Source organism: Acomys minous, assembly GCF_964271855.1.
Source record: "Acomys minous genome assembly, chromosome: 5".
NCBI lineage: Eukaryota > Metazoa > Chordata > Mammalia > Rodentia > Muridae > Acomys > Acomys minous.
Window position 1 is genome coordinate 77348513 of NC_140494.1, and position 23254 is coordinate 77371766.

At 42.7% G+C, this 23254-nt stretch overlaps 1 protein-coding gene across 3 annotated transcripts in view; it reads left to right on the top strand.

Moving 5' to 3' along the window:
* Nucleotides 1-1822: 1822 nt before the first annotated feature.
* The window catches only part of SESN3 (sestrin 3), a 58699-nt gene continuing 37267 nt past the window's right edge, over nucleotides 1823-23254 (top strand). Inside the window, exon 1 of one of the 3 annotated variants that reach the window (XM_084781289.1) lies at nucleotides 1823-1919. In XM_084781289.1, the coding sequence (XP_084637415.1) occupies nucleotides 1914-1919 (6 nt within the window). In that variant the 5' untranslated portion in view covers nucleotides 1823-1913. Of the gene's footprint in view, nucleotides 1920-2621; nucleotides 3127-23254 lie in introns of those variants that run through there. The other 2 variants (XM_084781288.1, XM_084781290.1) reach the window with 2 other exon arrangements.

Here is a 23254-nt window from a genome sequence, read left to right on the forward strand (position 1 = left end):
AGACAACAAAGGATTGGCATTTCTTCCCATTTTGAGTGAAATCAAACCACCGGACTTTCACTTCCTTCCCTCTAAGTGATCAGTATGCTCTTAAATTGGCAAATCACTCTGTAGGTCTAATTCTCTTTAGCCAAGCTGGCTGGTACATGAAGGAACTTGTAAAGAACTGAAGAGAAAGAAGAGCTTTCAAGAAGTAGGACTCCACCAGGAGAGAGAACAATATGATGGAAGCCATGGTGTGGGGAGCAAGAAGGCTGAGTCCTGAGAACAACGTGATGGCACTGAGCACATCTGGAGGAGAACATACAATCACACACCTTGGTTCAATATGAGAAATGTTACCGCGGCTAGAAAGGTGGCTCAGCAGTTAGAGCACTGGCTGCTCTACCAGAGGACCTGGGTTCAATTCCCAGCACCCATGTGGTGAAGGCTTACAACTGTAACTCCAATCACAGAGCATCCAAAGCCTCTGTGTGCAGAGATACACTACCATACACACAAAATGTATAAAATATACAGACCCATGGGCCATGGCAGTGCAACACTTTAATCTCAGCACATGGGAGGCAAAGGCAGGTGAATCTAAGTGTGAGGCCAGCTTAGTTTACATTGCCAGTTCTAGGCCAGCCAGAGCTACAGAGTGGGACCCTGTCTCAGGGAGGGAAGGAGAGAGGGAACGGGGAGGGAGGGAGGGAGGGAGGAAGGAGAAGGAGAAGAGTGAGGAGAGGGAGAGGGAAGACAGAGACCCAGCCAGGAATATAGATCAAGATACTCAGCAAAATGGGAACACATATGTCTTTCGGTTTTCAGAAAAAGAAGAAGAAACCTGTGCCTTGCTGACTTTCTGCCTAGATTTCTTGGTTCTCTACAATGAAGGCAATGCAGGAATTTCTTCCTTCATTGATTTTTCTTGCTTTTACAGTTTCTTTTAACTGAATGTTAAGCACCCTACCCAAACTACTGCTATTGGGCTCTGTAGGTCTGCCCAGCATCAAGCCACCCTTTGCCAGCCATCACTAGCTAAATGGACCTTCACACTTACCTAACCCTATCACCTAGACCCTTGGGGCTTTCCAGTCTATTTAAACCCTGTGCCAGCAGATTGCCATTTCCTTTGTTCTTCGTGTAGGCTTGTTTAAGGTGTAGTTCTCTAAAGGGGGATGAAGGAGAGACAGCTGTTGAGTATGGAAGAGATTGGCAGTTTGAACAGCACAGTTTGGTCTAATGGCTTTGTTATGCTAAACATGCGAGCTCCTCCAAGTGTGCCTTCCGGATTTTGCGTCGTAGGACACTAAACACAGGGTAGTGTGTTTAATTAAAAATAATACAAGAATTGTAAGCCAGTGGGCCAGTTCTTTTAAAGCATCTCCACTGATACATTCTGCAAACTGCAGCAGGCCCTCACAAATCCTGATACACTGGAGACCTTTAGAAAAGGAGAAGCCGAGAATACAGATGAGGTTCTCAAGAGCGAAAACAGGTGATGTCATAGCACGCAGTGCGGTCACCGCCGAGGCGGGCTGGGGAACTGCAGTTGCTGGGAGCCTGGTGCTCTGCACCAGCGGCAGAGGCTCCCTGTCACCGGCTCAGCGACACCTGTAAGCACCCCGCGCCAATCAGGTGCTCGCTCTGCACAGCCTTTGTTCTCATTGGGGAGCCGGCTAAGGGAGTTTTGGCCTGCAACCTGCGTTCCCTGGTTGGTCCCTGGGGGTAGGGGTGGGGGGATGGGGGTACCTGGCTCCCTCACTCGTCTGGGTTGGGCATCAGGCCAACCAGAGCTTTCCGCAGTGACTTCTGCCTTCTATCTCTAGAACATCGAAGCTACAGACGCCCTAACTCACTGTAGTCAGCTTTGAGAGGAGGTCCAGTCCAGTCGGTTCAAACGGCAATTCGTACTCTGAACCTTCTTTACCATGCAGGTATGGTGTTCGCACGTCTATAAGCAGCGGCCTCGGACAAGGTTTTAAGCGTGTGTGTGTGTGTGTGTGTGTGTGTGTGTGTAAGAACCAACCTCTGACTTGTTCGTGATAGATAAAGGAACTTTCTTTGCAATGAAAATGATCGTCAGAGAGAAGGAAGAAGCCCTAAATCAAAGATCTGTCTCCGGGTCGCCAACTCCATTAGCAACACAGGCCTGCAGACCCCTATCACTGCAGCCACAGGTATTAGATGGTCTTTCGATTAAAGTTTTTTGAGATCTCTGGGTGTAAAGTGGTGCAAGACCGCAGTCTTCCTTACAGCTATTCTTAGATTTCTACCGAGAGAAAGCTGAACCACTGCCCCGAAGGAAGGAACGTTCTAGCGTCCACCCTGCCCCCCCTCCAACGCCCCCCCCCGACCCCCCCCCCCCCGAGAGATCAGGAAATGTTGAGCTGGGTCTCAGATCCTCTAGCGAGCTCTAGCTTCCAGCTATTTAATCTCACTCCCTTCAGGCCAGTCCTCGCAGAGAGGCGTGGCTTGGCCTGAGGGTGGCGCTAGAGTCGCGGATCATTTGCATACGCTACACCCGCCGCTTCCCATTGGCAGAGCGGAGTCCCTCCCCCCGCCCGTCCCCCCCACCCCCCCCACCTACCCACCCCACTACCTACCAAACCCACGGTCAATCTTCGGCGTCGAGCCTCGGAGATAAACTTAACTTGCCCGGAGATTCGTGGTGCCCTCGCCTCCCGCGATTGGCCGACGCCACTCATTGGCTGCGGGCGTGGAAGGGGGCGTGGTCGGCGCCGTCTGATTGGCGGGAGGGGGCGGCGCCCAAGCGCGGCGGCCCTGAAGGCTGCCGGCCGCGGGGGCGGGGCTGCACTGAGGCGCTGAGACGGCCGCGGCTGCTCGTCCTGGCTGGCGGGGCGGGGGGTCTGGCGATGGGGGCGGGAGGAACAACAGGCCGGTGAGCTCCGCGGCCGCCGTCCCCGCCGAGCTCGTGCGAGCAGCCGCTGCGCCGTCCTTGCCGCCGGGATCCCTGAGAAGAGAACGTTGAAGCCGTCCTCCGCTAGCGGCCGCGGTGACAGCCCGGCGTCGGCGCGATGAACCGCGGTGGCAGCAGCGCGGCGGCCTCGGCCAACTACCTGCTCTGCACCAACTGCCGGAAAGTGCTGCGGAAGGTACGGCGCGGCCGCGTCCGGCAGCAAGGTGCTCCCCCAGGGTTCGGGTCCGGTCGGCGCTTGCGGGGAGCGAGAAGCGAAGGGTTCCCCCCCGCCCCCCCCCCCCGCGGGGTCCCCGCGCCCTGCTCTTGGGCTGCCACCGGGTCTGCCCGGAGGCTGAAGGGATGCTGGGATGCTTTGAGGAACCGGCTGTGCCGGGGATGGAGGCTAGCCTGAAATCACAACAGCCTGTATGGTCTGCAGGAGCTTGGCTACCTCTCCGCGGTAGCTGACTGGGGGGTGGGGTGGGGTGGGGGGGGGTTCTTTGGGTTGCATCTGCCAGGCCTACCGTGTCCTGGCACCCGCTCTTGACATTCTCTTAATGGGTCCTGAAAGGCACAGTGAAGGCATCTTGAACTTTATGCCCATGGGAAACGTTGCTCGGTCTTCCAGTGCCTTCGGCTGGGGTTGGTGGTGGAGGCTGAAGTGGATGTGGGTTCGACCTCCTTATCATCCCCGACCGTGGTGTGTTTCCAGAAAATCCGACCCAGGATCGGCTTATTGCTTTCCAGAGTGACTGATAGAAAGTTTACTCCAGTATTGTTTAGCTTACTTGGCTTAATCGCTCCGTGGGGGGATGGGGATTCAGGGAGAGAAGGATGACAAAACGTCCCTGTAGACGCAGAAGAGCTTTTAATCAGATCTCAGCAGCCTCCTTGAATAATACAGTCCAGTTCATCTCCACACTGATTTTACAATATACGAAGTGAAATTATTAAGTGAGGTGCTTCTGTTAGTCCAGCACCAAATGAATTAAAACTGCTGAGCTGTGCATATCTGAGAGCTAAGATGAGTACGGTGCCGGTTTTTTGTTTTTTGTTTTGTCAATTTTCCTATATACAGTCACTTTAGGGTTGCTCTTTATGTATTAAGAAAAAGCAAGCAAGCACATAAATAAGCAAGCTCAAATATTTGCGCTCTTTGTCCAAAAACTGTTTTTCTTCCTCTGTGGGTCAGGCCAAGTGCCAATCAAAGTTGTTTTTCAAGCCTCTTTTCCCTGCAGTGGAGCTGTTCTCCCCCCCCACCCCCTCCTATTTTATTTGAGAGCGTCAGGAAAGCAAAGGAATTGCAGGTTTGAAGTTAATCAAACAATTAAATACGCCCTAAATTGTGTTTATTGGATATGTTTCTCTTAAAACAGATTTTTATTAAATGTGCATGTTGAGTATGTGCAGTTATTTTTTCCCCATAAACTCCTGGATCAAATTACAGCTGATACTTGCTCAGCTCATTGTAGGGCAGCTTGTGAGAAATGTAATGGATCAGAAGCTCAGTTCAGCTCAGTTGAATGTTAACTCTTTCACTGCTGGACCAGATGGCATCTGAATTTAGCTTTTAAATTTTGTTTCTTAATTTTTAAGCTGAAACTGCCTTTGTCAGGAAAAACAGTGCCAGTGAGACCTGTTTAATTCAACTTACTGTCAGTTAAAATGAAAGGAAATTATATATACTTTTTTTTTCAGCTGAATGTGGGGGAAGGTGCTATAATTGACTTAAGTGATATAATTCTTCTTCTTCTTCTTCTTCTCCTTTTTTTTTTTTTTTCAAGACAGGGTTTCTCTGTGTAGTTTTGGCTGCTCTGGAACTCATTCTGTAGACCAGGCTGGCCTCAAACTCACAGAGATCCACTTGCCTCTGCCTTTGGAGTGCTAGGATTAAAGGTGTGTGCCACCACCACCCACTTAAGTGATATAATTTTATTTCAATCAAATCACATTAAAATTTTAATAAAAATATAAAGTTAATGGCAATTTATTTGACTAATAGAAGATACTTGAATAAAGATTAGGTTTTACCCCTTCTTATATTTCTTTTGAAGGAACTTTGATTATGGATCCATAACACTAGCACTGAGAATATATTTATGTTTTTCTCCTAGTTTTAAAGAAAATCGTATTTCTGTGTACCTGGGAACACCATCTCACTTCTAGCCACAACTAAAAGAAAGAGAAGTGTGTGCAAACTGAGCATTCACATTTTCCTATTTTATAATTGGGCTGCACACCTCTGCCAGTATCCAGTTTTCAGGAGCTACAGGGTGTTTAATTTTGACTCATGTAGTGGCATGAAATGAGTTCAGATGGGAAAAGAATTGTTAGTGCCGGTTAAGACATGACCTGGCAACACTTAAAACTTTATAAGATTGTCATTCTTAAGCATTCTAGAAAGAAACCAGAATCTAGCATGGAAGGCCTCATCATCCTAAAAATGCCACATGAAGATTTTCTTCTGATAATGACATGTTCTTATTCTTGCGAGAGTGTGACTAAGTAAAGTTAATCTACAGCCCTCACGGCCCAATTCTTTACATTTTCTTCTTTCCATTTAGTAGTGTCCACTAATAAACAAGTGACTGCACATTGGTTTAGTTGAGGGTCAATCTCAGTGGAAGGATGGATGTCACATGCACCCATACTCTTAGAACTGTCCTCAATGATGAGCAAAGCCCTTTACCTTTATATATGGCAGAAGGCCTTTTTTTTTTTTTTTGTCTGAGCAACCTGCTTTATGCACTATATGATGGATTCTGAGGAAACTTCAAAAGGAACTGAATTAACCTTCAAAGGAAATCATTTTACCTCAGTGTCTGAACAATGAATTGTATATTGTATAAGAATCTCATTTATTCTAGAAAGCCTTCACAGCTTTGGTTCAGAGTCTTGCAAAATAAAGAGAGAACTTTTGAAATATTAAAAGTATCTGAGTTAGTTCCTTGGGTCATAGAAGAACAGAGAAGAAAGCAGGAGCATCCAATCCCATCTGCCTGCTCTGCCACCCATTGGACAGTTTAATGCACTTTTTAAACAAGAGGAAACATGATTTACTTTTGCGAACTTAACAGGACTTACAATGTAAAGCATTTTACATGAAAACATTCAGTGACAACCATAGAGATCTGATCTTTAATTTCAAATATGAAATGGCAAAGTACATTAAGGAAGGTAGATAAGTGTCAGCCCATGCACCTGCCAGCCATTTCAAAAGTAAGGTGGTACATAACACATGCTTTGAGTGCTGACCTATTATTACTACTGGGTGAATAGAATTAAATATAAATTAAAGATTTTAACACTTTAGGCTGGGCATGGTGGCGCACACCTTTAATCTCAGCATTCGGGAGGCAGAGGCAGGAGAATCTCTGTGAGTTTGAGGCCAGCCTGGTCTACAAAGCAAGTCCAGGACAGCCAGGACTACACAGAGAAACCCTGCCCCGAAAAACAACAACAACAACAACAACAACAACAAAAAGATTTTTAGCGTTTTAGTTTATTTTTTAACGAACAGGCTCTGCAACCTGGGCTATCCTCAGTGTAGTTCAGGCTGGCCTTGAACTCTTGAGTCTCCTGCTTTAGTTCTTCAAGTGCTGAGATGACAAGTGTGCAGCACCTTGCTGGGAAGTTCAGATTTTTAATATGATTCTAAGTAGTTCTAGTGATACATCTTACTATGGCTACAGTATTTTTTCATGTATGCAATTTGATACCCTTACAACTTTTTCATGTTTTTATAATCAATGAGACTATCAAATAAAGGGAAGATATTAGTTTGACCCAGATGAGCCTTACCTAATATAATCAAAATGGTCAGTATTAAAAAAGTTACAAGCAACTAGCGTGGTGGTACACACCTTTAATCCCAGCACTTAGGAGGCAGAGGCAAGCGGATTGCTGTGAGTTCAAGGCCAGACTGGTCTACAAAGTGAGTCCAGGGCAGCCAAGGCTACACAGAGAAACCCTGTCTCAGCACAACAACAGCAATGAATTATACAGCTCACCCAATGGAATGCATTTACTTACATGATAGACAGGTAGCCATCTTCTACCTTTGGCTAGTGAGCTTTCTTTTGTTTTATATTTTTTATTGTAAGGTGGTTTTTTTTTTTGTAAGGTGGTTTTTAAATTAATATTATCTTAAAGAACCTAAGCAGGGATGGAGCAGTGAACCTGTGATAAGCAAACCTAGATGCAGTGCTCATCAAACTGCGCTCTGTGATCCCTAGGGTACTTCAGGGTATTGAAATGCTTTAGTTGGACTAAATATTTAACTATGTGTTCAAATATTTTTAATGAAATTTAAATTATGCTTGACAAATGTACCCATAATTCCAACGCGTTGGAATCTATCATAATTATCTTGTTACAAGATGGTGATTTGATAATGATGGTGATGGTGATGATGGTAGTGGTGGCTATACACATTAGAACTTTCTATTACACTATTGCTTAGGAAGATTGTCGTTGTGAAGGCACTAGCCTTTATCAAACCTTTCTTTCCTGCACCTAGCTACTCATATCATCATATACTTGTTTCTGGGACCACAAGCTTAGTAATTTAAATAATTGTTACTTTGTAACAAAATACTAAGATTGTTGCTTTCTATATTTAATGCTTCCTAGTTCAGGTTCAATGTAAGGTTTAATTTGTGAAATGGCTTCTCTGCTTGCCATAATTTATAAGATGGTTACAGTTCCATCTTTGGCACTGGTCTTTCAGTTTGGGGTTAGTTAGCTAACTTCCTTGAAACCCAGTTTTTTCCTGTAGACAACACATGGTTTCTCCCTGTCCTGTGGTGGCTTTGTGGCTTAGAGAGAGTGTGTATGTACGCACTCTGCAAGCCCTCAGATGTCAATATACAAGACTGGAAAGCTCAGTAATACACGCTGAGTAATTTGGTTAGTATCCTTTTTTTCATAGGAACTTTAATGATTGCGAGTAAGAGAGAGGTCATGATAATATTTTTATTGAGAGTAGTAGCCCTTATGCATATTTTTGGTTTCCACATTTCCATGTGTACCCTCCTCTTCACACACACCCTCTTTTAAAAGAGCAATGTGTTGTACTACTTTGGGATTTTCAGATAGTTTAATTAAATCGCCTTTGACAAGGCAAATTGGTATTTGGTTTGAAAAGACCGTGTGTTATGGGTGATGTGCCCAGTAGCAGAGATGACCAGGATACAGCAAGGGCGTGTAGTTAGTCGATTTAGGAGGAGAGTAATGAAGCAGCAGTCTCCTCGTCCTTCCATCTGGCTTTCCCAGGTTCTCCTTTGAAGACAGTGACCTGCTGGTTTAGAGTGCCTTCACATCATCTCAGGCCTCTCTCACAATGGAGAAGGGTTAGGTGGCATAGACTATGCCATACAACTAGGAAGAAGTACCCTTCACCGAGGCCTCTGTCTCTGTGAGGAACTCTTTCAGTTATCCCCTGAGGTGCTGAGGCTGCCAGGGAATATCTGCATTGCACACTCAGCCTCTGTGAACGGCCCCAGGGATCCCTCGAACGGGGTTTTCAAAGCTAGCCTTCTTTGCCTGCGTTGCACAAACTAAAGGAGAAAGAGCAACAGGGAGCCAGCTGCCCCCTCCCAACCCTTGAATGCTTGTAGCATCATCAGTCATCACTCTGGGCCATGGACTCTAGGACTCGGAGGTGCTAAGACCTCAAACTCTCAGTTTTCTTTTCGTACGGTGTATAGAAGCAGTGCAGGGGTAGTTGTGCTGGCCTACTAGCGTAAACCAAGGAACTGGCACCCCAACACTGGAGGCAACGATCAGTTCCATTAAAGAATGCTGTTGAGGCAGTAAACGTTATGTTCTGTTGACCCTTCGCCCTGGAGGCTCCATCCTTTTACATGTGTGAGGGGCTGGGAAGGCATGCAGCGCCTCTGTGTAGCAGGCTCCCTCTCACGTGTCCGCATGTGCAGTAGTCTTAGCAGTGAGCTCAATCAGCCAGTTTCTCATGCAGCCCACTTTACTCAGAAGAGCACAGACAGACTTTGCTTCCTCAGATTTTCGTACTTAAATAAACACATATATTAAAATGACAACTAAAATTGCCAGTACATTTTTGTAAACTTATGTTTGCTTTCATTAAATTAGAAAGTTTCTCATGTGGTTTTTTTTTTTTAATATAGCCCTGGCTGGCCTGGAACTCAATATACAGACAAAGCTGGCTTCATATCCAGAGATCTGCCTGCCTCTGCTTCCTTAGTGCTGGGATTAAAGGTGTGCTCCGCCATGCCTAGGTGCAAGCTTTTCATTTTTAAAACTCTCCTCCTGAGGTGCATGATATTAATGGATGTGATTTTTTGATACAATATACATGCCCCAACAGAACCCAATGAGCCAATGTTTTCCTAATGACTGGCATGTGAAAGCTGCTGCCCCGCCCCTTTATTCAGCTAAGAACCAAACCATTATATCATAGTGGGCATAAACTTCAGGTTTGGCTATTAATTGTCTTAACATTGACAGTGAATATTGGCAGTTATTTCCTTTGATTTTCAGGATCATGTTATTAATTTTTGAGGTGCTTATCAAGATCACATAAAGATAAAATAAATATCTATGCAAAATGAAAGATGGGTAGGTGGATTTTAGTATAACGCAAAATGTTAAGTTCATATGTATGGTTTCAGAAGGGATATTTACAAGTCTTGATGTGATATCAAAGAAAAGTAGTCATAATTGTCTCCTTTTTTCACTCATATCTGATTTTCTTTATAAACATTTTTCAGTCAAAATATCACAATTAATACAGAAAATCTGTCTTATGATAAACAGACATTGAAAAGATTTGCAAAAATGGAAAGGTGAATCTCACCGTTTTCTTCTGGAAAACAAAGCTCCATAAAGATATGTGACTTAACATTAACATTTTATTTTCAGTGAATTAAAAATTTCAGCTTTCCCTAACTTTAATTTCTATTATAGCAACTATTGACAGTTATAACCTATAAACAAAACTTCTCTGGCATTTGCAACAGTTTTTGAGTAGGAAGGGCTTCCCTAAGTGGGGTATCTGAAAACTGTTAGGCTGGAATTACAGACACTAGAGTATGCTACAACTAGAAACAATTCAGTGGAGAAAATAAAAATAAAGCCCTGATAGCATTGGCAGAAAATATGGATAAGGTCAACCAGTCACCTCTGTTCTGTATCGCGATGCTTGTTGATGCTGCCTGGCATCCTTTTGTTGGTGTTCTAGAAGCTTCGCTCTTACTGTGGTAAGACTTTGGTCAACTGCACGTGATCATTCTCTGATTCTCATGAGCATCCCTTTATGTGGTAGATCTTAGGTGGCAGGGCAAAACTTTGGTTCTGAAGGACTATTCTCCCTATTATATGAAGCCACTGAAGAAATGTCTGGTCCAAGGCTATGCCCATTGTACTGTAATTGGTGTTTGGCTGAAAAGGAAAGGAAAACTCAGAGTAGCAGGGTTAGCTTGTATAGCCTGGAAGCAGAGATTGTGTGGAAGCAGTAGATGGACGAGGGAGAATCAGACCAAAGAGAAGTGTGGTCCCAAGTATCTGATAACAGGTATTGTGTGACAAAGGTGTGTGGATGGGGAATAGCACAGATCTGCGGTCAGATCTCCTGCCTGCTTTCCTCACAGATACAGGAGAGTTGTGTATGTGTCAAAGGATGCTGATGTGGTGTGTGAGTGCATAGAAGCCATCAGCTGCCTACCCTATGGTCTCCAGGGTATAAGATAGGGATCTTCTTACTCTCTGTGGTTAACTAAAACTTGAAAGTGGCTAGCAGCATCTGCCCTATCTTTAAATATCACTGTGACAGGCGTGAGGAAGGAAGTATAATTTGCTATTAATCTTCCCACTGTTTTCTTTCTGCTATTGCCTGGACACAAGGCTATCCGGCTATAGCATAAATCGTTCTTCACAGACGTCATTAGAGATAGTAAGTTAAATGGACTTTTGTCTTGTCAGATGGTCTCTTATTTGGGATCTGGTTCAATGAAGCTTTTATGTTTGTTTGTTTAAACACATAGGTATTGGTAGTGTCTTCATATTAGATGCAGTACAGTAGAGCTGATACCATACAATCCTACCATTTCCGAAATATGTCTAATGTGTGTGTTCTTTCCAGCTTGGTTCTAAGAAACATTTTCAGAAGCACAGTAACAAAGATGATTTGAAAAATAAAGTTGAACTGATGCCCGGGCTGTTGTGTTTGTTTGATTGATTGCTTTGCTATTTTATTGTTTTTGTAGCCAAGAGACTATTTCAATTCACCATCCTACTAGTTTTTGGAGAGTGTTGTCATAAAGAGTAAGACTGTCTCCTGAGAGAGCATGAGGACACCAGCCTTGGCTGCTGGGCGTGCTAGAAATAGGAAGTAGCCATTGCTTTGTCGTGAACCATAGTTACGCCTCTTAGAATCCGCCAGTGTTCTGCAACGAGTGGCCATTTTAGAGGAATAGGTAAGGGCAATGCCAGCCTCCAAAGTGTTTGGTAGGTGTGTCTGAAAGTTCCAGAGGTTCTGCTTGACCTTTCCTTTCTCCTCCTCCAAGCGCTTAGCTTTACAAGGCTCCCACGCCAGCTGCAGGCACCTTGGTCCTCAAGCGCTCCAATAGTAACCATGAAACAACGTTTTTGTAGGCTCTGACTACCCCATACCTAGCCTTTGCCTTAAGATACACCCAGAAGTGACTCATCTGTTGCTCTGTAAGCCAGCATATTGGTTGTCACCAAGGAGAAGACGCAGCAGATATTACAGATAGGAAAACTACTGGATATTTTGTCTTTATTTGGAACTCCATAGTGGGTTGAAAACTCTCACATTCTACCACTGAAGCTTCTAATAAGCTGTGACAAGTACTTTGCCTTATGCGTTTTACAGAATAAAGTTCATGTATGAATAAGCATGACCCAGCATTTTAAAATGCCTAGGTTAGGACTCAATTATCTCTTGAACCAGGGGCTTCCTAATCAATGTAAAATGTATATTTTCACTTTATTTTCCACAGGTCAACAAGTAATAATGCAGAAATGCATCTGTATGTCTAATTTCATTTTTGCTTTTCCATGTACACCAGCAAAAGCAGGGCAGTTGAAATAACACATTTTTCATTGTAATTACAGATGTGTGCCCAATATTTAGAAAGCTCCCAACAGAGGTAACTAAAACTGGATTTTTAGATCATTTTAATTATCTGAGACAGTGACACAGTTTCAAGTATATTTTATAATATCAATAACAAAGCAGCTTTCATTATATGCCCCGGTGTTGCCAGTCCCCATGAGGTATTGAGTTGTATGGATGTAGACATTTGTCACAGTAAACTCATGAAGAATCTCTCTCTCTCTCTCTCTCTCTCTCTCTCTCTCTCTCTCTCTCTCTCTCCTCCCTCCCTCCCTCCCTCCCTCCCCCCCCCCCTCTCTCTCTCTCTCTCTGTGTGTGTGTGTGTTTGCACGTACATGTATATGTGGTTGCACTTATCTGTGTGTGTGTGTGTTTGTATGTACGTGTATATGTGATTGCACTTATCTGTGTGTGTGTGTGTGTGTGTGTGTGTGTGTAGGCAGAGGTTGACATTAAGTGTCTTTCCAATTGCTCTCCACCTTAGTTTTTGAAAGCAAGTCTCTCGCTGGCCTAGAAGCTCACCAATTCAAATAGAATATCTGGCCAGCAAGGCGCCTGGGTCCTCCTCTGCCCCCACCGTCTCCTAGGACTGGGATTATTGTCAGGTGTATCCATGACCAGCATTTTGCATGGATGCTTGTGTACAGACTCAGAGCCTCGAGCTTACATAGCCAACACTGTATCCACTGAGCCCAGCCCTTGATTTTTAATGATGAGGAAACTGGGACACAGAGAGCTTTTGGAACTGTGGGTTGTAGTACCAACAAAAAAAGAGGATTTGAAACCAGTTTGAGATCCAGAGTGTGGCACAGTATACAGATACAAACACTGCATAACTGTATATTCCATATATTTTTTTTAATATGGAAAACTCATCAAGCCCTATAAAGTCAAATTGACTATTGAATAGGAACCTAGAGCCTCAAGAGATTGAGAGGTGTGATCTCAAATGCAGATGTATTCTACTCTTTTCATTCTTAACAATTTTAAATGAGGTTATTAACAATCTGGGTCACACTCTGTTAATACACTTAATCATGAGATTGGTTCAGACAGATCTAGGTTGGCTTTTTTTCCTCTTGTAGTGGCAGTGGAACCCAGGGCTGTGCACATGGCAGACAGAGTTGAAATGTTTATTGCAGTTTTCACCTACTTAGTCTTTGCTTTTATCTTTTCAAACCCCCAATTATGAGGCCAGTTTTTCCTGATCTCAGGATGTCTTTTCCTAGCTGCCCAGCACACTTGACCCCTCTTCCTGCCAGCCAGCCAGTCACGACTTAATCACACTGAGTCACCCAGGGCTGCTATAGCATCTTTGAAATAAGAGTGTCTAGAAATTTTTCAAGTTTCTTGAATAGGACCCCCAGGAAATAGTCTCACTTCCTGGTAAATTGTTTTTGCAGTGCTTTATGAAGATAAGAAGTGACAGAGTGTCCATCTCCACCGTTCAGGCCAGCATTCACACCGAACATTAGTTAAGGGTGGTGAGAAGTCCTGCATCAGCAGTGTCCCTGTGTACTGGCCCCATGCATCTGCTGCCATGCTGTGTCCTCAGCACAGTTCCATCCTTTAACTGGGTTTGTTTGGAGAGAGGGATTCCTGGTGCGGGTCTACTTTTGTAGATTAGAACTCCCAAGAGTTCCCACGGAAACAACTAAAATGATGCTGCATCGTAGGGGGCCTTGTGGGTACTGCAGGTCTGCAGATGTGCCAATGGATTAGCCTGCAAACCTGGCCACTATGTATTGTTTACAGAAGTGAAGTTACAGCCTCTCTACAAACTGGCTTTCCTAACTCACATCTCAAAAGGGTTACCAATCTGGGCACACATGCAAGAAAAATTACTTAACTTCTCATCAGGACTTTCCCGTATGTTACTTGAAATTGGTGGATTCTCACTTGGGCTGTAGTGTACCTGTTTATTGTTTAAATGCATTGTATTAGTATTATATATATGTATGTGTACATATACATATATATTAAATGTAGCTATAAGATGTAGATTCTAATATTATTTAGCCTGAGTTATTGATATTTGGAAATTAGCATGGCCAGGGTTGAGTCAGTAGCAGATTACTTGTATATCATGTTTGAGGCTCTGGATTCAATCCCTAATAATACATAAGAAGAAATTAGCATAAACTAATAATTTCATTTGATTATACTGGAAACCTATTTAGCAGTTGACATGGATGGAAATGCATGTTTAGGTAATAGAAACACTTTCTTGGTAAAACTGCAGACTTACATTTTAATAACAGTATGTTTTTGTCTCAAATACTATTTCTTTTCAATAGCCCTCATATTCTTAGATAAAAGATATTAAGTCGTTTAGGATCTACAAACTAGTCAATACTGTGTAGATTCCATTAACTTATTTATCCCTTCACATATTAAATTTTTCTTCCTGCTAGGTACCAAAAGAAGATGAAACAACCATGATTTTTACTTAAGCAGTGGTTTTTCAGTGTACCTTTGGGTGTTGCAAAGGTCTTCAAAATTGTGATTAGGCCCCTCATTTTACAGTACAAAAGAAGGTTCACGTTCTTTCTGTAATAGGCTGGGTAATGCTTAAGGCTCCAGCTCATGCTCACAAGCATAGACAGTATCTTTAGCCACAGTAAATAGTGCAAAGTGTGTGACTCTTTCTGTTCTTGGCTCCCTGCCTACCTTCTTTAACCAGCATTGACAAAGGCATCCATGAAGTGTGCCATGTAAGTGAAATACCCGCATCCCCTCCCCCATAGCTGGCCCAGTAGCACCTGATGCATTGGCCTGGGGTGATGCTGTGAGGGGGGATATTCACTAGAAGGTAGGTAATCCTTCTAAGGAGTGTTCAGATACTTCTGACAAGGATGAGCTTTAAAAGTGGGGTACAGCCATATGTTGACACGGTTGATATTTCTTAATCTCTTTACTCTTGTGAAATATTTACTAACTACTCAATTGGTTTTTTAAAAAAATCAACTTGATGATATATAGAAAGCCATATGTCATGGAAAATATTTTCATTCTGGCTGGCTTTGAACTTTTAAAGGCCAGCACACACATGGAATTTAGGTGTTTGTACCTTGCTTCCTTTACTGGTTACTCACTAATACCTCTGGGGTTATATTTTGCTTTCTTTACTAACTGTTCTCTTTATGAGAGGTATTGCAAGGTACCGCTCTATGGGAGGTGCATGTTATATTATACACCTAGAGCAGAGGCCTGGAGCCCATTTCCCTGTTTTCTTCCTCATAGTCATTTAACTCACTTTAGTGTTTATGGATAATTAACTGTCTGGCAGAGCTGTAAAAACTTGAAAACAAAGCTATACTGTGATGTCTATTGGAGAACAATCAATTCAAGATGAAGGCGTTCTAAGATAAAGATGTAAGGGGATTAGGTCTTGGCAAAACAGATATCCTATGTAAATTACTATGATTGACTGTCCCTCAACTGAAACTTGTTTTTCCTTTTAAAAATTCCTTTTGGGGTGATTAAAGTTAGCAGGAAATAGCTATTCCCAGGGTTGCAAGTGCTTGTTTACTGTTGGGACACTGGTGTGGAAGAGTGTCTGAGCAGCCACATGGGCATCACTCCAGAGTTTGAATCTCTTGTCACCACCACCACCCACATATGCTGACTGTGACTTTTTGAGGGTAGCACTCCCTGTTCATATTCTAACAAATCTTTCATATGGTTACTGTGCACTCTTAAGGTAGAGAACCACTGGTCTAGGTTACTTTTTAATTTTTTTAAATAAATGTTATTATTTTTAAAAAACCCTCAGAAATGAATAAAAGTTGCCAGACCCAAAATCAGCACGTCTCATATTGACTTCTATACAGTTAGAATCAGCACTGAGGGCAGTAATCGTTTTGCCTTCTTGTATGTATGTATGTATGTGCACTACATGTGGTCAGTGCCCTGCTGGTGGAGTCCAGCAATGGGAATCAGATCTCCTGGAGCTAGAGTTGTGAGTAACCGTGGGAGGCTTGGAACTGATCAGGTTCCTCTGCAAAAGCAGCAAGTAAGTGCTCTTAACTACTGAGTCCAAAGACTGGTATTTAAACTCTCACAAAGAAAATAATTTTCCCCTTAGAGGAGAAATAGGACTGCATCCTAAAGACAGACCCAGGATTGATGTAGCTGTTTTATTGTTTTGAGTCTTTAGAGAAGATTAAATAGTCATATAAGTTATAGGTATGTTTTCATTTATGGTTGCTTACTTGCCTTGTATAAGCATCAGACAATAACATCAGGAAAGCCATAAATGAAGAACAAACCCAAGATACACACCTATATCTTACATGTGCACATACCCATGTGTGCACTCACATGTGTGCACACATGTCACTAAACGGAAGCTGGCTCTTTGCAAAGCACAGATTACTTCAGTCAGTTACAGTCTTGTCTATAGCAGCAATCACAATTGATTTTATTCTGTTTGGTTGATTCTAGATTTGTGATAGTGGGTGTTTTCCTTGTATTGTCTCTAGTGCTAAACTTAAGCCCATTGTTGGTCTTAGGAAAGAGCGGTTTCATCACACAGCCCCTAACCCACCTCCAGATTCTCTCAGGTGTTTGGCTGCTGAAGAAGGAAATTGCAGTTACTTAATTCAAAACCATGAAGGGAGATGCTTTTTTATTGACCATTTTTCTGTCTTCTGTGAGGAAAGGACTAATGGAGTGCCTTAAATAGAACTGTCTCCATGGCAATGGACAGTCAGCTTTTGACTTGGAGTCTCATAAAAAAAGGAAATTTAAAAACGTATTTTCATGGTCTGAAATAGCAGTATGGCATCAGAAAGACATGAGAGTGCTTCCCGTCAGCCACTGCGCCACTGCCTCCAGCAGAATAAGGTGCCTTTCTTTGAGCAGCATTTGATCTGAGTATTTTTAGTCTGGATAACTTCACCTCTTAATTAAGGAGTGATAGTGCTGATCTTCAAATTGATAGTAAACTTGAGAAGCTCTTACAAGCTTAGGACTGGGACCAGGGCCTGAGAAAAAGTGTTATTTGTCTCTGGTTATATGAAAATACTGACTAAATGATGGGTTATTCTTGTTAGGTTTAAGCAGAATTATCTCTGAAATAGTGGAAGCAATGACAATATTTCAAGTTTAAGTTTTGTCCCTAAGATTTGTGGTCTTCAGATCACTTGTCTTATTTAAAAGACAGCTGGCAACCTGGCTCTTCTGTCCCTGCTTCTGCCCACACCCATATAAGAGACAGAGCCCTTTGATTAGCTGCTGGGTCTCCTCACCATCAGGGAAGGCCAGTAAGGACACACCCACAATAGATTCTGGGATGAGAAAGGCTAGCTCCTTTAAAGTATGCGATGTTTTAATTTTTATGCAAACTTGTACAATGACTTTGGAAATCAATCTGGTGCTTTCTCAGAAAATTGGGAATAGGGCTATCTCAAGACTCTGCTATTCCACTCCTTGGAATATACTCAAAAGATGCTCCACCACACAACAAGGACATATGCTCAACCATGTTCATGGCAACCTTATTTGTAATAGCCAGAACCTGGAAACAACCTAGATGTCCCTCAGTCAAAGAATGGATAAAGAAACTGTGGTATATTTACACTATGGAATACTACTCAGCTATTAAAAACAAGGAAGTCCTGAAACTTTCAGGCAAATGGATGGAACTAGAAATGGTCATCCTGGGTGAGTTAACCCAGACCCAGAAAGATACACATGGTATATACTCACTTAAAATTGGACATTAGCCTAACAGGGATGTCCCCTGAAAGTCTTCACTTAGCAGGAGTTTGGGATAGATGCTGGGACTTCTATGGGACTCCAGGTGAGAGAGATATAGGAGAACAGAGAAATAGAGGGTCCCAGAAACTTACAAGAAGACCATCAAGCTGGTGGATCTGGACCCAGGGGTGTCTGCACAAACTACTGTACCAACCAAGGACAATGCATGTAGTAAACCTAGAACCCCTATTCAGATCTAGCCAATAGACAGCACATTCTCCACAGTTGTGTGGAGAGTGGGGACTGACTCTGACATGAACTCTGGTGCCCCCTATTTGACCACTTCTCCTTAGTGGGAAGGCCTGGTGGCACTCAGAGAAAGAACAGGAAGGCTACCAAGATGAGACTTGATAGGCTGAGTCATATGGTACAGGAGGATGTCTCCTTCTGTCACAGGCCTAGGGGAGGGGAATAGGGTGAAAGAGGTAGGGAGAGGGAATGGGAAGATACAAGTGAGGGGATAACAACCGGGATGTAATCTGAATAAATTATTTAAATAAAAAAGAAAAACTTTTACTAAATTAAAAGATGAAATAAATTTAAGAAGAGGAGGAGGAGGAAGAGGACAGGGAGAAGGAGGAGGAAGGACACAGAAGAAATGACCAAACTGGCAAGATTATTTGGAGATGTAGGGATTGCAGATTATTTTAAATGTTTATTACTCTTGTTTTATGGTTTGTTTTATTACTAAGTATGTATTGATAACAAAACGTTAAAAGCTGTTACTGCACATATGGGCAAGCACTCTCTAACTGAGCTATAGCACTGGGGGGGGGGTTATAGATGATTAAGTTGTTGCTTATTACTATTAACAGTGGTAACGCACAGACAAAACTCCAGTCACTCAAATGTATTACTGTATGTAGTGTTTAAATATGAAATTTCTATGAACTTCCTGCATGCATTTATCACAAAAAGCATAGTTCTCTAAGTGAGGGAAATTATTATTTCTTGTTAGAAATGGTCTAACTGAAATTTGAGTGTATCATTTTGAGGTCAGAATTTCTTGAGGCAGCATTAGAGTTTTCTTCCCAGCTTATTTCATTTATTCTACATAAGTACTTTCTGACGTTGAGATGCCATCCCCACTTGAAGAAGGAATACTCTCACCCTAGCCTAGTACTGCACCAGTACTGTGGGGACACACAGTGTTCCTTCTTTAGGAAAATGCAGATTAGGGGAACAATTTCACTTTGAAATTATTACTTATAATAGAATAAAAATTTTTTTTTCTAAATTAGAAAAAGCACCTATCTTCTAGAGAAAACACTTGTTAGCTTTTGTGCAAAAGAGTCTCATTGCCATATGGTCTTGGGAATTTATATTTCATGATTTGTCCAGCAGAGAAAAAGCTGTTAATTAAAGCTGATGGGGCTGAGCTGGCCCCTGTTCCCACAGCATTCTAGTGTCATACTTGCATCCTTTCCCTTGGAAATCAAATCGCATTCAGATATTAGAGGTCCGCATTTACATGTGCTAGTCTAGATGTCTTCGTATGCTTATTAAATAGATGTGCTTATCCAAACTGTAACTTAGGTTGGTTTTACTCATGTTATGGGTGACTGCTAAGTGCCTGCCTCGGTAATTGGACTTCTGCTCTCAATCGCAAGGTAAAGCCACCATTGGAGCACTCAGTGAGTCCTATCTGTACTGATTGGTCTGGAAATGTACTCTGTCACATGGAACTGAACCTCAACGTCTTGTTCCACTTCGGTAACTGTGCTTAAGAATCTTAAAGCTGATTCCACTGTGCTGTACACACTGTAGGGAAAAGATGGTCTGAGGTGCACCTAGGAACTGAAATGTGCTGCCTTACAAAGTAGCATCAGTCTTTGAGGGGCCTACAGGAACTGCTCAGGAGACCCTGCAGCTTCAGCCTTTGCCCATTTGAGTGCTTCTCTGAGAAATAAATCACATGGTTAGAGAATGTGGAAGCAGTACCTGTGTGGGGAAAGCAGGGCATTGAGCCAGCAGCCAGCCCAGGGGCCAGCCGTTAGCTTGCAACATCCTGACCTGTCAGCCTACCTGTGTGCTGTGAAAGTGATACATGAGTGTGGCACATTGGGGCTCACACAGCTCATCTTTTATCAGAGAAAATTATGGCTTGGGGAGATGTCATACTTGTGCAGGGGTATCTGTGCTTGAAAGGTCTGTCAGGAATCAGAGAACTTCCTAACAAAAGCTTTGAAAAGTTAAAATACAGCCCAAAGCTGAGAGCCGGCTCCACTGGAATGGTGCTCTCTGTGAAAGCACAAGGACCTGAATTTGATCTCTGTAGCCAGATAAAAACCCGGGCATGTCGGCACACACTCATTCCTGAGCTGGGACGCAGAGGCAGGAGGATCTCTCGGCCTTAGGGACCAGCCTGGCCATTTGTTGAGTCCCAGTCCAGTGAGAGACTCTGTAAACAATGAAGAGGAGGCCTCACTGGGTGACAGCACTTGCTGCTCTGGCAGAAGACATAGGTTTGGGTAGCAGCTCCCATATGGCAGCTCACCGCCTCCTGTTAACACTAGTTCTGGGGATCCAGTGCTCCCTTTGACCTCCAGGGGTACCAGGCACACAGATATGTACATGCATACTGCAGCCAAACATTCATAAACATAAAAACAAATATAATATTCAAGTGGACAGCTCCTGAGGAATGACACCAAAATTAACCTTTAGCCTCATGTGTATATCCACATCCCACACAAACCTGCGGTATATCCAGATGAAGTAAGACTTAATGCTGAAGCTAAAATTCCATGCTATATTTTTAATGGAAACATCTGGACAACAGATCCATATATTGTTTTGTGAGAACTTTTAAAAATCATTCATAACAATAGATCACTAAAAAGAACACTCATCATTTATATAATTTTTCTTATTATTTCTTGATTTATAGAGGAAAATTGTTAAGCACTGTAACTGCACATGAATTTAATTTTCTTAGAGTTTGGTATGTTCTCTGTGTGTGCACATGAGAGCAAGTGGGTGTGCTATGACTTACATGTGGCAGCCAAAACTGGCAACTCTGCCTGGAGTTGGGATGGACCCAGGACCTCAGGCCCACACAGAAGCACCTTATGCTTAGTTACAGGACTGGCTTGAGTATGCTACATTTTTCTGGCTGATTCACTCACAGAGAACAACTAATATAGACTGCTGAAAAGAATCTTCAGCATATTAAAGCCCATCTATAGTTAAAAACAGAAATTATATAGCACATACTTTTGTTTATAATCTTTGCTTTATAATATTTTTTGAAAGAATCTAAAATGTAATAATTTGCCGGCTTATTAGTTAAGGGAAGTCATTATTTTTCAGTTTATATTTATTACACTTGTTTGGCAGGTATCACATGGGGATCTGAGGACATCTTTGGGGAGTCAGTTCTCTGTTTCCACCAAGTGGGCCTTGGGCATCATACTCAAGTGGTGAGCCCTAGGGGCAAGCACCTTTACCACCGAGCCATCCAGCTATCACAAAATATTTTTTAAATACTAAAATATAATTAAATTAGCAAGACTAACAGGGAAAATGTTTACAGTGTTCTGCTTGTTTTGTTTCTGACCACATTCTACCAGCATTCAGACAGCATCAGTGCACAACCATGCCATATTAATGCAAACAAGCTCTTAAGATTTTCTCTCTCTCCTTTCCAGATGGGAAGACCCATGCCTGCTCCAGTCTTTCGGGTCTTTCAGTGGTAAAAAGGAGCAAGAGCTCAGGCCTTGCAGCTCTTGCTACAGTGTAGCCTTCATTGCCACTCAGCCACAGAGCGCTCTGTTATCACCGTTTGCTCTCTATAGCCTGTCATCAAGTAGTGATCGCCTTTCAGGAGTGTTTATACTTTGTATGCCCCTGTACTTTATACTTGTATGTTGTTATAATATGATTATATAAAAAACTAACAGTGATGATTTTGGTTAGTACATACTGATTGGTTGGTTGATTTCTTTTATTTGAAAGTGTGTGGTAGTCTTTTTAAATTATGATAACTAATGCAGTTCTCCAGTTCCCATTAGATGGTCTTTTGGTGCTTAGAGTTGAGTAATGCTTAGATCACGTGAGTGATCTTATTTATTTTGAGTTAAATAAAAATAGCTATGGATTTAAGTATACTAACATTGAAGCCATAAGTGCAAGCTAGAGAGAACACAGCCTGTTAGCATTAATCAACACAGAGTGATACAGGTTTGAAACACCTAAATGGCCAGCTGCCAAGAAAAATGGGCGGAGACAGCAACAAAATCACAAAGGTAAGTCTTTGTGATTATTAGAAGACAAGATTACTTTCACAGGCCAGAATTGTTCCATCCCTGCTCTTCATTCTTAGTATCAAAGATTACACTGAAGATTTTGTCAGAATGGTGATTCACTACCTTTAGGTGATTGAAAATAATTCTACTACTAAATTATACTCTGTGTGTTTGTGTGTGTGTGTGTGTGTGTGTGTGTGTGTGTGTGTGTGTGTGTGTGTGTGTACACACATGTACATACTGATGTGAGTCCAGGATGTCAGAACAATGCTTATGCTTGAAATGGCTACTCTCCAGAACAGTTACCCACATTGTAATGGTTAATCTGGACTGTCAGCTTGGGTGGCTTAGAATATTAGAGTAACACATCTGGGTATGTCTTTGTAGGCATGTCTGGAAGACCTTGAAAACTATGGACTAATGAATAGGTTAACCCCCAATGCATTGATACGGTAGGATTATTTGGAATGGTAAAAAGGTATGAGACTGGGCTCACTTGGAGGAAGGACGCATCACTTTGGGCTGTATCTTAGCCTAGCCCCTTCCTGTCTTCCCTTTGCTCTACCTTCTGCCATCATGACATAAAAGCTCCAGTACATGGTCTCCTCTCCCCCATGAAGGACTGAACCATCAGAACCATGCATCCAAACAAATCTGTTGCTCTTTATATTGTTGTCTTGATTCATGTTCCTGTCGCTGAGGTAAAATGCCCTGACAAAAAGCAGCTAGGAGCGAAAGGGTTTATTTTAGCTTCCAGTTCCATCATTGTGAGGAAGTGACTGTAGGAACCAGGAAATGGAGGTGGGTTCAACATAGGCAAACCTGTAATGTAGCAAACCATTATGAATAATCTTAAGGACAGAAACCATATAATCATTGTTTTAGTTAGGGTTTCCATTGCTGTTATGAAACACCATAACCAAAAGCAAGTTGGGGATCAAAGAGTTTATTTGGCTTATATTTCCACATCATAGTCCATCATCAAAGGAAGTCAAAACAGGAACCTGGAGGGAGAGGGTGATGCGGAGCTGTGGAAGAGGTCTGCTCTCCATGGCTTGCTCGACCTGCTTTCTGATACAACCCAGGACCACCAGCCCAGGGACTAACACCCACAGTGGGCTGGGCCCTCCCACACTAGTCACTATAAGAAAATGCCCACCAGGCTTGTCCACAGCTTAGTCTTATGGAGACATTTTCTCAATTGAGGTTCCCTCCTCTCTGATGACT